We start from the raw sequence: 17,312 nt of genomic DNA on the forward strand, positions 1-17,312 counted from the left end.
TTTACTTAAGTCACTTTTGGGGTATTTACATAGACTTACATTCATTTCCTGGAGACTTACCCTAATCCGAACCTTAACCACTGACCCAAAAATCAGCTTTTTACCAATTGGGGACACGGCTTTTGTCCCCAATTTCACATAAGTCTGGTGTGTGTCCCTGAAAGTAAGTTATGTCATACCCACACACACACACACACACACACACAGACAATATTGATTTTGGAATTCATCTTTTTCTGTCTTTTCTTCTCACTTTCTCTCTCTCTCTCTCTCTCTCTCTCTCTGTCTCTCTGTCTCTCTGTCTTTCTCCCAGACTCCTCGGAGGCAGAGCCGCTTGTTCTGCCGTTACTTTGACAACGACCGCCACCCGCTGTACGTGATTGGTCCGGTGAAGCAGGAGGACGAGTGGGACCGCCCCCTCATCCTCCGCTACCACAACATCGTGTCGGACAAGGAGATAGAGAAGGTCAAAGAGCTGGCCAAACCCAGGGTGAGTACACAGCTCTCTTACCCAGAATGACTTGCAGCGGACGCGCGACAGTAGAATGAGCTTCGATACCTCGCGGCCGTCCAATAGGAAGGAGCGTAGAGCCACAGCATCAATAACAATAGATGTCACAAAACACTCCTGTGAGTCAAGAACGATCGCATATGATAGAGGAATGCTGGGAAAAGGAATAAAAGCTGACGAAGGATTCTGTTTTTGTTTTTTTTCATTCACAAAACAAGAAATTATGTAGAAAAAGCCGTTTGCATATTATCAAACTCATATTGAAGACACGATATTAACAGAATACACCATTTTTTGGGAGATTTGGCCCTTTAGTCGATTTAAATGATAAAAAAGTGATGAGAACATAGACACTAAAATCATCCATGTGTCCCTGGTAGATCTTTTGCTCCTGTGCTCCATGCTAACACTTTAGCATACACTAATGTCAGTGATTCTCAACCTTTTTCATATCAAGGAGGCATAATTTAATTCACATTAGAGCCTCGGACCCAAATCTGAGAATATTTTTATTGTCAGATACGATTTTGTCCAGAATTCCATGACTATCTGTATTGTAGGTAGAGAGATAACATAGAAACTATGATCAAAACAGTCATTCTTCTACATTTTCTAATTGTGTTAACTTCCTGTAAATTAAATAATACTGAAGTTTAACAATTCATCCATTTTCTGGGGACCCCTTGGAACCCTCTTAAAGACCCCTGGTGGTCCCCGGACCCCACATTGAGAACCACTGCACTATGTTGAGTGATAGTAGGTGACTAGCATTATCTCAAAAACGGAGAAAATGAGAACTTGTAGCAGGTCTAAAGCTAAATGGTAAGTAATTTTAAATGATCTGCGGCTAAGTCTGGTAGTTTTGTGTAAGAGACTGGTAAAATGTACATGAAACACGATATAAGCAAGTACTTTTTTGAACTAGCAGGAACTACTTACTCTGTTTCCATAGGAAATGAAGGTGATAGGAGACAGGAGTACAGAAATAACAAAAATCACTGCGTTGCGGACGAATACCTGGTTGCTCATGATAATATTTAATTTGTAAAATTCATGAATCTACAGGCCGTGGAATAAAACTTCAACTTTCATCTTGTTATTATTAAAATGTCGGTCAGATGCTAGTTTTAACAGGGATCAGAGAAGTAAACAATCTACACGGTATACACAGATGATTTTGGTGTCTGCGTTGTCATCACTTCTCCTAAATCTCCTAAATCCACAGGTTTTTGGACTGACAGGTAGACATTCAATGTGCTAGATGTCTTTTCCCACTAGCTGGCGTCAGAGCTTCAGTAGTCATGGCAGCACCGAGAGCAGGACAGATACAATATGGAGGGTTAGGTCTTCCTGTTGTAATCTGGGTCCTTGAGCTTGTGTGTATGTTTCCCTCTTTTCTTTATCTGTTAGTGAGTGTAGTTTCATAACCGACGCCATATCATTCTCCACTACTCAAAATAACAAATGTAGTATTGAAACGATTAGTTGATTAATCGATTAGTCGATTGACAGAAAATGTATCAATTCTAATTTTGATAATGAATTAACCGTTTTAGTCATTAAACAATACCAAACCAAAATTGCTGGTCACAGCTTCATAAATGCCAAGATTTTTGTCTGCTGGTCAAACTAAGTGAACAGTTTGAAGAATCACTTTAGGCTCTAGTAACTTGTAATGGACATTTGTCATTATTTTTGACATTTTATAGATTAAATGATGAATGGATTAATCGAAAAAATAATCGCTAGATTATAGAGCTGCAATGATTAATTGATTAATCGATTAGTTGTCAACTATTAAATTAATCGCCAACTATTTTGATAATCGATTAATCGGTTTGAGTAATTATTTAAGAAAAATAAGTCAAAATTCTCTGATTCCAGCTTCTTAAATGTGAATATTTTCTGGTTTCTTTACTCCTCTATGACAGTAAACTGAAAATCTGAAAATGCCCCTGTATTTCAGGCCACTTTCATACGTCATCCACCCAATCAGTAACAGAAGATGGATGCGGTACAGTTACGGCATTCGATTGCTGCAGTTTAGATGATTTATTTCCCCGTATTTCATTCATTGTTTCCATATTGATGAGCAAGCAGACAAGCTAGCTGGCGTTTAATCAGAAGGACGATTATAAGTGCCTTTGAATGGGAAGATAGCCAAGTGGGCGGAGCAGCATGAGGTGAATAAGGAGAAAAAGCAAAGTTTTTTTTATGCCACTCTTGGGAAAATATGGCATAGTAACTTGGGTTAGACTGATATATCTGGACCGATATTGGCCTTTAATTAAATATCTATATCAGTGTCTCCACCTCTGATATGATGGAGCTTCCTCCTGACCAGACACAGGAAAACAGACTGGAAAACCCGACATGACATCTGATTTTCTGACGTTTTGTCTAATTAACGATTAATCAATTAGTTGTCAACTATTAAATTAATCGCCAACTATTTTGTTAATCGATTCATTGGTTTGAGTAATTTTTTAAAGAAAAATAAGTCAAAATTCTCTGATTCCAGCTTCTTAAATGTGAATATTTTCTGGTTTCTTTCCTCCTCTATGACAGTAAACTGAATATCTTTGGGTTGTGGACAAAACAAGACATTTGAGGACGTCATCTTGGGCTTTGGGAAACACTGATCCACATTTTTCACCATTTTCTGACATTTTATAGACCAAACAACTAATCGATTAATTGAGAAAATAATCGACAGATTAATCGACAATGAAAATAATCGTTAGTTGCAGCCCTAAACAACACAGCAATTTCGCCAAAACCCCACGATGCCACAAAACAGAAAACACAGCCACAGTACAGGGGCTCAGCAGGGCCAAAAAGCTCCAGCACAGTGCGACAGTAGATGAGGAGAGAGTGGGCGAGTCTCGGTGCGGCGGGGAGTCAGTGTGTGTCTCCCTGTAACTGTCGCCCGATTGGCTCCACAGCTGCGCCGCGCCACCATCTCCAACCCCATAACTGGTGTGCTGGAGACGGCCCACTACCGCATCAGCAAGAGGTAAGACCGCGCCCGGCCAGGAGGGACGCCGACCCGGGGGGGGGTCAGCACCCTCCCCGCCCTCCTGACCCCCCCGACCCCACCCACCCACCCATCTCTGCATCCAGCACCCTGTCCTCCCCTCTGTTTTAGCTGAAGTCCTGGCAAGAGCACACAAACAAACAGCTGGATGTTGTATTATTAGAATTATTTACAGGTTTACTATGAGGGCTTGGAGAGTTATTATCAGGGTTCCCACACTCCTGGAAAACCTGGAAAAGTCAGGGAATTATAAAATAGTGTTTTCCAGTCCTGGAGAAGTGATGAAAAATGATAAAAGGGAGAAGAGTTTTGGAAAAGTCATGGAATTTTAGTTTAGTGAAGTTGATTTTCTTGAATGCTACAAAATATTACAAGAAGCTGTGGCTGGCTCCGAAACAGTTTATAGGAATATTATAACAACTCTTGATTTTAAAGTGAAAAACAAAAACAAACTAATGCTTAAAGTTAGTGTAGCTGATGGTTTGATGATTACTTTTTAATTCAGTCTCATTCAAATTTGGGAACTTGCAAAGGGGCATGGAGAAGTCATGGAAAAGTTTTGTAATTTCATCAGTGAAACGGTGTGGGAACCCTGTATTATATAGATATTAAATATTTATCTATACACAAGATAAACCTATTTTACCCCAAAACCTATTTTGGGGTATTAAAAAAGGTAATACTTCCTCTTAGCTTCCAGTTGTTGCTCTTGCCAAGGATCATGCCACTGCTTTATTTCACAAGGAAGGAAAGGGAGTCAAAGGACTGAATGTTTGACTCTGTCTCTTTAACATCGTCACGGGAGGCAGCAGGGGAATCTAAACATTCATACCAGCTTCATGTCTCTGCTGTAGATCAGTCAGCATGGTCGACACACTGCATCTCCACTTAAAGGGAAGGTTCAGTGATTTTTAGAGACCGGTCCTGTTTATCACTAACCACTGTGTCCACTATTATAACAATAACATTGTTACATCAGAGTTTTTGTCTCTGAGAAATCAGCACCAGCCTTCCGGTAGCATTTGTTAACAGAAAGTCAATGGGGTATGAAACCATTGCATTCAAAATCCCATTAAAGTGCTTTGAGCAAGTTCTATTACGTATTCTTACATATTACTACAGCTATGGAAGAGTATGGAATGGCTTGAAAGTGATTTTAAGAGTCATTGGTCCTTATGCAGTTTTTGTTCGTATCCACGATTTGTTCTTGTTTTGTTAGTACCCATTGATTTCTGAGATTCATCAATGTTTTCTTAATTTTGCTCTTCTCTTAGGTGAGAGAAAATTTTACGAGTGGTCGAGAGCACTCTTACCAAGATAAGAAAAAAACATCTCGTTCTCACAGTCCACAAATTGTTTGTCCAACGCAAGGAAACATAAGTTTTAAATTTGAGGAACATAAAAAAAATATCATATAATCAAATTTAGATTATTATATGTTTTAGAGTAATTATAATGATTGGATTATTAAATTTGTGGGCTAAAGAAATACTATTGGTCCATTGATCCCAATTAAGACTATAAAAACCCTTGGATGATATTGTGTGCGTTCAGCTTCTGAATGGTTTACATGCTGCTCTGAGATGCTTTGGCCATCCAGACCTTACAGAGAACAAGTTTTTAGAGATCGGGGAAGTGGGATTCATCATTCAGCACACTTGGGTAAGAGCAAATTTGGATGGTTAAGGGTGGTTAACGTTTGGTGCATCTGGAGTTGACTTCTCTTATTTTTTCTCTTAACAGAAAATTAAGAGAAAATAGAAGAGAAATTTAAGAGAATGTTGCTGCATGAGGCCCATAGTTTCATACCCCATTGACTTGTTAGCACTGCTAAATGATAATAGGCAACTGCTAAAGTAAAACCTTTGGGCACATTCTGAGAGGGGCTTGATTAGTGATTAAGAGGGGCTTATAAAGGCTTATAAAATCACTGAACATTCCCTTTAAAGAGGAACTAAAACCCAAATCTTTACACTGATTTTAGTTTGGAGTTTAGATACTCTTTAAGATGCGTTTACATTTTTACACTTTTCCGCATTCGACTGGTGCTTTTTAGCCAGCAGTGAGCCGAGTAGAGGTTCAGTTCCTTGCTCAAGGACATGTGAGCAGGACACATGGCTGTTGAAGGAGTCGAACCTGTGACATTTCTGTCGCGGGACGGTCCGGTATCCACTACACCACCCTGCTGCCTCCCTGACTATAGCATGGTCAAACAACGTCTCTGTGTGTCAGCTAGTGACATCTCTCTCTCTCTCTCTCTCTCTCTCTCTTTCTCTCTCTCTCTCTCTCCCTCCCTCTCTCGCTCTCCCTCTCTGTCTGTGTAACTACATTGTGATTGGCGGGCTAGCTAAGATGTGCCACGGTGCATGACCCTCAGACAGGCAAACTGACCACGGCCCATTACAGAGTCTCCAAGAGGTAAGGGGCTCGGCGGCGGAGCTTGAGATCAGACTCCACTTTGTCTTAACTAAGTGAGCGTTTTGAGCCTTTTTGAGATTCCACTGCTGTTGTTTCCATCCTCTAAAACTCTAAAAGCCTCTAAAATCCCAGGCCTAGTCCACACTAATGCGGATAAATTTGAAAACACGTCTTTATTTCTCCGTTTTGGCCTTCCATTCACACTGAGTCGGCATTTTCGACCACTGAAAACAGAGCTTTCTATAAAACTGTCCCAACTAAGTGAATACATTTGGAAACACCGGTCTCGTGTTGTAGTGCAGACGGGGAAAACGGGGCTTTTTGAAAACACTGATGTGTGATTGTCATGTGATCTCAGGTGCATGATTGTCATGTGATTCATGGCTGGCTCCGAAACAGTCGAGGAATATTATAATAACCCTTGATTTTAAAGTGAAAAACAAACTAATACTTAAAGTTGCCCCCAACACATTGAGGGGGTACTATCTGCAGTGGAAAACCAAAGTGGTACTACCAAAAACAAGTAGTCGAGGCGAGTTGAGCTGGTACCATGCGGTGGAAAAGCGGCAATAGAGAACAACTCTACCATGACCATGATTTTTTTTACTTTACTTTATTTAGGCATTTTTCCAGAAACATAACTTGCTAATGGACTTCGTTCTTCACTATCGCTCTGTAAACAACAAGCTTTTAAAAATGCTGGTGGCGGAAAGCCAATGGAAAGTGGCCCAAACGGCCTGTGCATGCCCATGGATGAAAATTATGTGGTTTTGGCGGTTCAGTGTAGACAGGCAGACTTTTCGAAAAACGCTAGTGTGGACGGAAAACTTTCGACACTAAAACTCAAATGTATCCGCATTAGTGTGGACAAAGCCTCAGTATCCCTTTGGGGGGAAAAAATGTCAATTTCGTTCAAAAGAAGTTTTATTAATATAACTCCCTCTTCTCCATTGTCCCTCAACCCTCCTGTCCTGACCGGTTCACACATACAGCCACACTCTGACTCCATGTGTGTCTAATCCTGTGACGGCTTGATGTATTTTGTTTTAGCTCATACATGAGGCTCAGTCTAAAGGCAAACTTGAGTCAAATCACAAATTCAAATTCCTTTTCACAACTTGCACCTCTTTCTCTCTCTCCCTGCCTCTCTTTTCCATTCAAACCTGTTTCCCTTTGCTCGTCACGCTTTGCTCAATAACACTTAACTATGCAATTTTCTTATACCACTGCATCAACCCGTGTGTTACCCTACAGAAATGTTTTGTAAGTATGCGATACGCGCGGATAGACAGTGCAATCCCCTCTCTTGTCTCAGTGCGTGGCTCGCAGCCTATGAGCATCCGGTGGTGGACAAGATCAACCAGAGGATAGAGGACATCACCGGCCTGGACGTCACCACCGCCGAGGAGCTGCAGGTAACCGCCGCTCCGTAAACATCCAGCACCCAGCGGCAGGCAGCGGCTACATTTACATGCACAGAAAATCCAGTTCTTAAAGGATTAGTTCAGTTGATTTTGAACCTATATATAATGAGTCTCTTCCATCCCTCAAAATGTCTCCAGAAAGTCTGTTTGTGGCTCCACAGGAGAGTTGAGAGGAAACGGAAAAGCTGCAAAGTACATAAATTTAAATTAGCTTTGGCCTATTAGTGTCCCTATTAATGAGCTGTGGGTGTTAATGGAGTCAGTCTTCCCTTTTAACGCCGGGAAAGCCAAGCTGCTGTTAATTGACAGCTGTTTTCAATTTTAGAACTGAAATATCTCAGCTTTAAAATATCTCCCTATGACTTTCCCTAGACCCACTTTCTGTACAGACCAGTATTGTTAGATTTTAAAAGTGTAATACAGACCTGTGTATTATTTGTACATGCATCTGTCATTGGTTTTGTAACTTTGTGTGTGTGTGTGTGTGTGTGTGTGTGTGTGTGTGTGCAGGTGGCTAACTATGGCGTGGGAGGGCAGTACGAGCCTCACTTCGACTTTGGACGGGTAAATAACACACATCTCTCTGTTTATTCCTGTCAGGGAAACGTGAGCAGCATGAGCGGGTGCCTATAATGATTGTGTGTGTGTGTGTGTGTGTGTGTGTGTGTGTGTGTGTCACTATAATACTGACTCTGACATTCATGAGGACAGCAGAATTGTCACCTCTACACAGTGTGTCTCATTAAATCGGGCCAGCAGCTCTTTGTGAGATCCTTGCATATTTGTTGCCAGCTTTGAATGCGTTTCTATAATAATTTCTCTTCATATTGGTGTAAAACTTGATCCTATGCAAAGCATTAGGCAGGAAGAAACAAGGGCAGCTTATTATAAAATGATATCTAGATGCAAATTCACCAGCTATGTTCATGACTGGTCTAAATTTGTCATTCTCAACCATTTCGGATTGCGATGCCCAAATACAAAGCAATGCGTCCTTGCAATTCTTTGACACCAAATTATTTTCAGTTCTCCCTTTTTAAGCTATTTCACTTGATTAATTATTGGAAGTGCTGTTATTCACAAGAATAAAGGCTTTTAGCACAGAAGAAAAACATTATACTAAATGTATACATTGGAAGTATACTTTTTTCCAGGTCCAGGAAATCATCTCAACCCCTTCAACGCCCCAAAAATCCTTTCCCCCGACCCTCCAGGGGGGTTCGATCCACAGGTTGACAACCACCGGTCTAAATGTGCTTCCTCATTAAAATTGATTCTCTTGTTCTGGTTTTGCAGAAAGATGAGCCAGACGCTTTCAAAGAGCTGGGCACCGGAAACCGCATCGCCACCTGGCTCCTTTATGTCAGTAAATATACATATATATATCTCTGTCTTCTAACCATTTCTTACCTTATTTAATTATATCTTCTCTTTAAAGTGCCTGAGTTTTGTTTATAGTACTAAAGCAGGATAGATGCAGGGTAAATACATTAAGGCTGACTTTTACAGTGGCTGCCGCTGTATCTGTAGCTTGATTCTCTCCTCCTCTGTGTTGCAGATGAGTGATGTAGCATCAGGAGGAGCTACAGTCTTCACAGATGTAGGAGCTGCTGTCTGGCCCAAAAAGGTACAGTGCAACATTTCTACACTGGACTGGTGCAGAGGCTCTGCAGTTGTGTCACAAATCTCCTATGAACCACGTCTGGTTCCATCATGGAGGAACATTGGAGAATTGGCTGTGTGAAAATGTTATGGGTATTATAACTATTTAACGCTAACACTATTTTTCAGCACTTGATTTTGTGATGTGTGCCTATGGCAGTAGCTGAAAATGAAGGAAAAAAACAAAACATCACAGTTGTTTTTTTTTCTATATTCACAGGTCATTCATTATCTAAGAGAATAAACACCCAGGGCCTTGCAAATCCATAGACACTGAGATATTTCTATTTTAAACCAGGAAGGAAAAGGATATTGAGGTATCTTTGATAGATTTGGAGTGATTGATCTGTAAACTTTCAGAAAAATTAATCACTCACAAAAACAAGTGCTGAAACTGCCAGAATCTTGTAGTCTACCTCCAAGTCTCTCTGTAAAAGAAAAATAGTGGAGCTGCTACCTTTCTCAGTGTCGCTTTTAGACCCCTAAACCTAAAATTATCGTTTTGACCCTCACTCTACACAGAATGACCCTAAATTGATCAGATCAGTGGCAAAATTATCAGTTTCTAGGCAAAAACTGTTCACAGCCATTACTACCAAGAGGTGACGACTTCCAATATGGCCGCCAGAAGGTGTGTTATGTCACCTGAAAGCTCTCTATAATGCTACTATGAGAATAGACTAGACACCCAGTATTTTCTGTTGCATTAAAAGCTGTCTGGATAAAGCACAGTGAAGCTGCTCTGTTGCTCAGCTAGAGAGAGTTAGTGTCGCTGTTTGTCTACTGTAGTTAACTTTTCACTCCAGGTGTTAAAAGGTGACTGATTCTGTTTGAGATGTGACTGGTTAGGGCTGCTGCTGGCCGTGGTTAGAGGACCACAGGGTTGGTGAACAGAGGTGAGAAAACTCAAAGGAGGGAGGCAGGACACCAGAAGATCAATAATACGCTCTCAGTTTGAATCCAAATTAGAGCTGCAATGATTAATCGATTAATCGATTAGTTGTCAACTACTAAATGAATCAGCAACTATTTTGATAATCGATTCATCGGAGTAATTTTTAAAGAAAAATAAGTCAAAATTCTCTGAAAACTGAATATCTTTGGGTTGTGGACAAAACAAGACATTTGAGGACGTCATCTTGGGCTTTGGGAAACACTGATCCACATTTTTCACCATTTTCTGACATTTTATAGACCAAACAACTAATCGATTAATCGAGAAAATAATCAACAGATTAATCAACAATGAAAATAGTCGTTAGTTGCAGCCCTAATCCAAATCGCCAGGTTCAGGTTTTAGATCCAAACTTGATAACTGACATTACATTATATTGAAAAACGTTTTGCCTGAAGGGTAGAGAAAGACACATTTTACTACTGAAAATGGGTGACATTCCACTTTAAGTATCAGGAGACCTTCATTAATTACACAGTATTAGCATGTATTTCCAATTCTTTTCCAGACGGTAATACAAAGGTTATTACACTGGAATAAAGTGAAGTAAAGTAAAGTGTTTCCTTGTGTGTCTCACCAGGGGACGGCAGTGTTCTGGTACAATCTGTTCCCCAGCGGAGAAGGAGACTATCGGACCAGACACGCCGCCTGTCCTGTTCTGGTCGGCAACAAGTGGGGTGAGTTAACTTCACTGATCCTGTATATAAGTTTATTCGAGTTTCATCACTATTTCTGTGTTCTCGCAGTTAGCCCATATAATATCCCATATATTTAAATGAGACGTATGCGTTCACGCATGACATGGATTGACGGAAAGCGGTGCGCGAAAATAACACAACCCAGTCCGTCAAAAAAAGTTGAAAGTAGCTGAACTTTTGACGGAGCACAGGGAAATGTCATCAGCCAATGAAATTTGTCCAGTTAAATAAACTAGAAGGGCACTCAGAGAGCGCAGACCTCCGCCAAGGTTCGTGCTATTATTGCTTGTTCGTGAGTCGGATCCGGATCCGCTCCAAAATTTTATGGGTTCTTCCTTGGCCCATGCTACACCCTTCCACCAAGTTTCATGAAAATCGGGCCAGTAGTTTTTCCGTAATCCTGCTAAAAGACAAACAGAGAAACAAACAAATGGCACCAAAAACATAACCTCCTTGGCAGAGGTAACCAGCTAGAACTTGCAGTCTGAAGACAAAGACAAGAATTAAAACAACAAGGAACACAAAGTCGACCATGTACACAAAATTAGAACGCCAAACAGAAGCAAAATGAAAGGAATTTCAGATGATAAAGAAAAGGATAAGTGACAGAAGATAGTTTTACACAGCAAGACAATTCTGTAGTGGGTTCAAAACAAATGGAAGATGTAATAATTGTTGCTTAATATACAAACTTGTCAAAATGTAATACACTGTCCTTCTTAGTGAGTCCAAAAAGTAATAAAACCTGATATTGTAATAAATGTTTTCCTGAGAATGAATCAGCAGTTTACAGTCTGAAGATGTTATCACATTATCTGGCAGCTTGTAACATTAACATGTTTTATTGCATTTTAGAGGGACATTTTATTACATTTTGACCAATTATTATATATATATATCTAGCAGAAGTAATGTAATAAATGAGAAGATTGTTGTATTTATTATCTTTTCTCTCTCTGCAGTATCTAATAAGTGGATCCATGAACGGGGGCAGGAGTTCAGAAGGCGCTGCAGCCTCGACGAGACGGCCTGACAACGGACCCACCGGCTCTCCTCCTCCTCCTCATCACCCCCCCAACACACACTCTCACACACACACACACACACATACTCTCACACACACACTCACACACACACACACACGTTTGATCCTTTCCACAGCCGCCGCTCCCTCCCTCCCTTCAAGCTCAGCGCTCGACTCCCGAGTCTTTGGCTGCACATGTGATCTGACACATTTATTTTTATCTGAAGAGTGTGTGTGTGTGTTTCTGACATAGCGTGAATGTAAGAGTGTGTGAGTGTGTGTGTGTGTGTGAGCCTTTGCATCTGTGGTAGAGTTTGACCGATACAGGATTTTAAAGGCCGATACCGATATTTTTAGAGTGAAGTCGCCGATAGCTGATATTTTGTGCCAGTATTCAGAATCTTCTAATTTTTTTTCGTTTTCATGCCAAAAAAATTACCAGTTTTCAGTGTTTACTCCAGGATTTTCTTCTTGTCAGGGTGGAAAAGGGACACTAAAACTCTCCACTGAAACCCAGACTGATGAAAAGGAAACTCCGGGAATACATGACTGCCTTTTAAACAAAGAATTTACAAAAACATAAAACGACATTGACTATCTATCTGATATTTTAAAACAAGTCAGTATCGGCCTGATCGATCGGTCTAACTCTAATCTGTGGTGTGTTGTAACACATCTGTGCCTTTTTCTTGTGGGTTTTGCACACTCCGTTCTCTTAAACACTCTGAAAAATATGGGACTTGTATGACAGATTTCACTTTAGTAGCAACAAAATACCACTGCAGCTGCTTCCATTTGCTTCCTGCCTTACCAACTTTATTTTATTTTATTGTTTTAGTGAAGAACGTACGGTCTCCTCTTCACTTTACCTTCAGACTTTGTTGTTTTGGGTTTTTTTTACCTGTTACTATTGTTATCAAGCCAACGAGATTTGGCATAAGCCTTCATCTGAGCATCTATTATTTTTTATTTTCTGCTTCTGAAAGTTTTTGAGGAAATCAGAAACCACGTTACCACGGCAACCATACAATGTTACACTGACTCCACTCCGCCTCTGTCTCACTCCATCTCTCTCTCTCTCTCTCTCTCTCTCTGTCTTTCATTTTTATCTTTTTTTTGTGTCACCTAGTCCTGTTGATGCACTGTTGTGTCCCTCTCCTCTCTGACCTTTCACCCTAACTCATGCCCTGCTACAGTCCTGCCTGTTGTAGTCCAGACCAGTCCAGTCCAGGTCACGACGTACGTTATCTTTCCTGGGCAGGGAACAGATTTACTGGCATTGTACAAATGTCTAAAATACTGTAGAGTCTAAAATTACAATATTACCATGCTACGTGTGTGAGCGCCTCACGTTGCTATCTGTCGTAGCCTAGACCTGAAACATGATGCTGTTTTGATGCCTAAATCAAATAAGCCAAAGTGTCCTAAGTGTCAGAAAAATAAGATGATAGTCTGAATGTGAGTCTCTCTCATCGACTCTCAGCCGAAACAGAAGCAGTGTATTGTGCCTGACGGTGTTTTCAGTGAAGACAGAAGCAAAAGAAACTGTCACTTTGCCTGTATACTGTCTGCTGTCGTGTCCCTCTGACCTTTGAACTCTAACCAGTCCAATATCTGCCCACCACAGCCTCGCACCAGTGTCCCATAGAGGCTGTGTTTCTGTTACTTTGTGCATTGTGGTATCACCAAGTGCATTTCTTTGTTTCTGTCTGCATACAGAATGAAACATGTCCAGCATATGGCCGACACTAACAAAAACAACGCAACAATCAATTCTTGGCAGACAGTTTCTATTGTTTTCTGCCACCCTGCTGCTGCTGCTGCTGCCGTTTGGCATCAGTGAAAATTATGACTTCATGCCAAGACAATGTGCCGTGTCACCGCTCCAGTCACGCTTAAGTAACAGACTGGCTCGCTGCCATTTTCCCTGAAGCTTTCTGTTTTTTTCCAGGGGAGACGTACGATTTCTGCTCAGAGCCCCGTGCTGCTTTTCAGAATAAGAGCTCGTAATCACCAGGGGTGGAAAGAGTACTAAGACATCCTACTCAAATAGAAGTACTGTTACTTTGCTGATATTTTACTTAAGTGAAATATATGCTGATAAAATATATCCTGAGTTCCTCTTTAGAACAGAGAACGTTGTCAGCTGTGATCTTTTCCATGTGATTCTAAAAGGAGAGAGGACAGAGTTCAGACTGGATTCTTTTCACTGGAAACATTAGAAACGACAAAATAAAGAGCAGAAACAAACTAAAGTCAGATTCCTCTTCTCTCTGTGAATGGATCCACAGTTTGTCAGTTTACGTTGATCCGGTTTCTGTTGCTGATGGAGAGACACACAATCTGTTCTGTGATGGATGGGATTTAAAATGGACTGAAGGACAAAACTGCAGTTACTTAAGTAAAAGTAAAATTACTGACTTTTTGTGTACAAGTACACAAAAAGTAACGTGAGTAAATGTAATTAGTTACTTCCACCCTTAGTAATCTCTCCTGGTTTCCAGTGGTATAAATGTAATTGGGAAACTGGTTGTGATACAGAGATTGATTATACTATTATTTGTTTTTTCTTTATGTAAAGATTTGACCACAGGATTTGCTTTTGGAGGATCAGGGCTTTGGAAGGGAATTTATTAGCACTGATTGACACTCTTTCTTTCTCTCTCTCTCTCTCTCTCTCTCTCTCTCTCTCTCTCTCTCTCTCTCTCTCTCTCTCTCTCTCTCTCTCTCTCTGCACAGACTCTGACAATCTCTCTCCATCATATCACTCCCTTCTACTTTCACACACCCATGATCTATAAGTTTCCCTCTCTTGTCCTCTCTCCCTCCCATTCTGTCTCTTTACGCCCCCCTCTTCCACCAATCAATACGTGTGTGTGTGTGTGTGTGTGTGTGTGTGTGCGTGTGTGCACAGCTCTGTCCAGGAAGGCTATTTCAGCCTGGAGGTCATTCACTTCTCTCCATGGGACAAACAACAGATAAACACTGACATTTGAATCTTTAGGAAGGCACACTATGTCTCTTATGTGAACTCTCTGCCACTGCCCCTCCCCTCTCCCCCTTCACACACACACACACACACCGTTCACCTCTCTGCCACTCCTCTGGTTTCTCTTCATTTGAATGAGATTATGAACGGTAACGTCTGTTGAAGTTTTACTGCATGTTTGCTGAAACTACTGCAGCTTGGAAAAATCACATTTGGTAACACTTTGCTTTACAACAGTGTATTAACTTATGGAAAAGTATTGTAAGTACACACTAATACTGTGTGGGTACTTGATGAAAATCTCCTTAATACATGATGTACTTACAACAGTGTAACACACCATTCAAATGGCTTCCTTAAAATGTTGTTACACTGTTGTATGTACATTATATGTTAGTGATGTTTTACCTACACAGTGATATTGTGTACTGTCAGTGGTGGAAGAAGTACTCAGATCTTTTACTTAAGTAAAAGTAGAAATACCACAGATAGAAATACTCTGGTACAAGTAAAAGTCCTGCATTCAAAATGTTACTTAAGTAAAAGTACAAAAGTATTAGCATCAAAATGTACTTAAAGCAACAAAAGTAAAAAGTACTCATTATGCAGAATGGCCCAGTTCAGAATATATTTTAATATAATCTGCAAAGTAACTAGCAACTTAAGTTATCAAATAAAGGTAGTGGAGTAAAAAGTACAATATTTCCCTCTGAACTGTAGTGCAGTAGAAGTATAAAATAGCATAAAATGGTAATACTCAAGTAAAGTACAAGTACCTCAAAATTGTACTTAAGTACAGTATTCAAGTAAATGTACTTAGTTACTTTCCACCTGTGTGCACTGTGTGTTAATACACAGGTTCATACACTGGACTAAGGCCGTTGTAAAGTGTTACTGAGTTTGGTGCTGCAACACACCATTTGGTTTTACTGTATGATGTTCAAGTAGGGCTGGGTGATGTGTCTGAAATCAATATCACAATAATCATGAGGATTTCTTTCGATATTGATATATCATGATGTGGCTGACATATGCAAAATCACATTAAATAATCAAATTGATGTTCATTCCATTGAACTGAATGGTAATGTTAGGTGTGATGTCACACAAAGCTGACTTTTTAAATCAAATTAGCTTTGTATCATCAGTTCAGACGGCAGAACTGTCAAGATCATCACCATATGATTCCACTGAAAGTAATAATAAACGATAATATTGAATTATCACCCAGCTCTATGTTCAAGAAGGAAATGCATGCTGTACGAACGCCGGATGAAGCCATAAAATGTCTGTTTATCAATAATTATGATTAGTTAGGTTAATGGTCTGGTTTAAACGTTTCCCTCCTGAAATAATCAAATCCAAAGGAATCAAAGAGGCAGTTGTGCGCTTGAAGGTGTAGGATATTTTATATTTTTACACTTTTTTTTATTCATCCCTCCCTCTCTCTCTCTCCCTCCCTCTCCCTCTCTCTCTCCCTCCCTCCCTCCCTCCCTCTCTGACCTGTGAGCTGTAACACTGGGGCAGTCCTGTGTTTAAAGGGGAAGCAGCCCGGCTTTTATTTTATGCAAGGGAATGTGTGAAAGTTGCACTCCTGTATATGAACGTGTGAGTGAAGTGAATGTTTTCTAGAGAAATAAATTTTATGTGATTTGAAGAACGCTGGTCTGTGCTGTACTCTTTACCATTTTAATAATCCCTGATGTGTTCATATACCTCTACTGATATCTCTTTTTTTTCTACCACAGTCATCAGCAGTAAATCACAACAGTGGAAAAAAAAAAGTATTTTAATCTCTTCATAATACATTTTGTGTAGATTCTGAAACAGTGTAAGAAGCAGTTGAATACAGTTCAGGTGAGGAGCAGGGAGACTTGTATCCACTTCCAACTCAGAGTCCAATTTGTGAAAAGGATCAATAATACTCATCAATACATTGTAATATTCATCACACACTACCAGTCAATAGTCTGGACCCACCTGACTGAATGTTCTATGTTTTTCATTCTCTTAAAGCCATTTTGATCTTAAGGCTTCTGCTTAAATGCTTCAAATTAGTTTCTCAGACAAATATAAATAGTGAAGTTGATCCTATGTATGAATTTCTTTCCAAAGCCTTTGACTTTCCATCAAGGCAAAGGGCGGCTGCTTTAAAGAATCTAAAATATCAGATAGTTTTGATTTGTTTTACACCTTTTTTTGGTTGCTGCATAATTCCATTTGTGTTATTTCATAGTTTTGACGTCTTTACTATTATTCTAAAATGTGGAAAATAGTAAAAATAAAGAAAAACGTGGTGTGTCCAAACTTTTGACTGGTAGTGTACCTTATAGTTGACAGGCTGGGGGGGGTTGTGACTGTAACACATTCAACTTTAAAGCTGCACTAGGTCACATTTTTATGTAAAAAATAACTTATCAGCCTAAACCACAACAGAGAAGCTGCAACAGAGAAGAGAGTCTGTATAAATCTTCTCCACCCGGGAAGAGACGAGTCCAAACTTCAGAGTGAAACCCAAACTGTCTCCACCAGCGTTGGATCTTCTCCTCTCTCGACTCTTTGGTTTTGTAAACATGAGGGAGCGAGCTGTGAGA

The 17,312-nt window shown here is 40.2% G+C and overlaps 1 protein-coding gene across 1 annotated transcript; it reads left to right on the forward strand.

Moving 5' to 3' along the window:
• Nucleotides 1–313: 313 nt before the first annotated feature.
• On the forward strand, nucleotides 314–12,599 carry LOC139638861 (prolyl 4-hydroxylase subunit alpha-1-like; the record flags this gene model as incomplete). Its single annotated transcript, XM_071512887.1, has 8 exons — nucleotides 314–490; nucleotides 3,457–3,527; nucleotides 7,282–7,381; nucleotides 7,901–7,954; nucleotides 8,687–8,752; nucleotides 8,949–9,017; nucleotides 10,588–10,684; nucleotides 11,668–12,599. Coding segments are annotated over 8 exons (705 nt in total), but the record flags the coding sequence as incomplete, so codon positions are not given.
• Between the last annotated feature and the right edge of the window lie 4,713 nt (nucleotides 12,600–17,312).

This window comes from Centroberyx affinis, unplaced genomic scaffold, assembly GCF_046629955.1.
Source record: "Centroberyx affinis isolate AG114_WGS23_722 - 3 ecotype Tasmania unplaced genomic scaffold, CSIRO-AGI_Caff_v1 ptg006604l_1, whole genome shotgun sequence".
NCBI classification, from domain to species: domain Eukaryota; kingdom Metazoa; phylum Chordata; class Actinopteri; order Beryciformes; family Berycidae; genus Centroberyx; species Centroberyx affinis.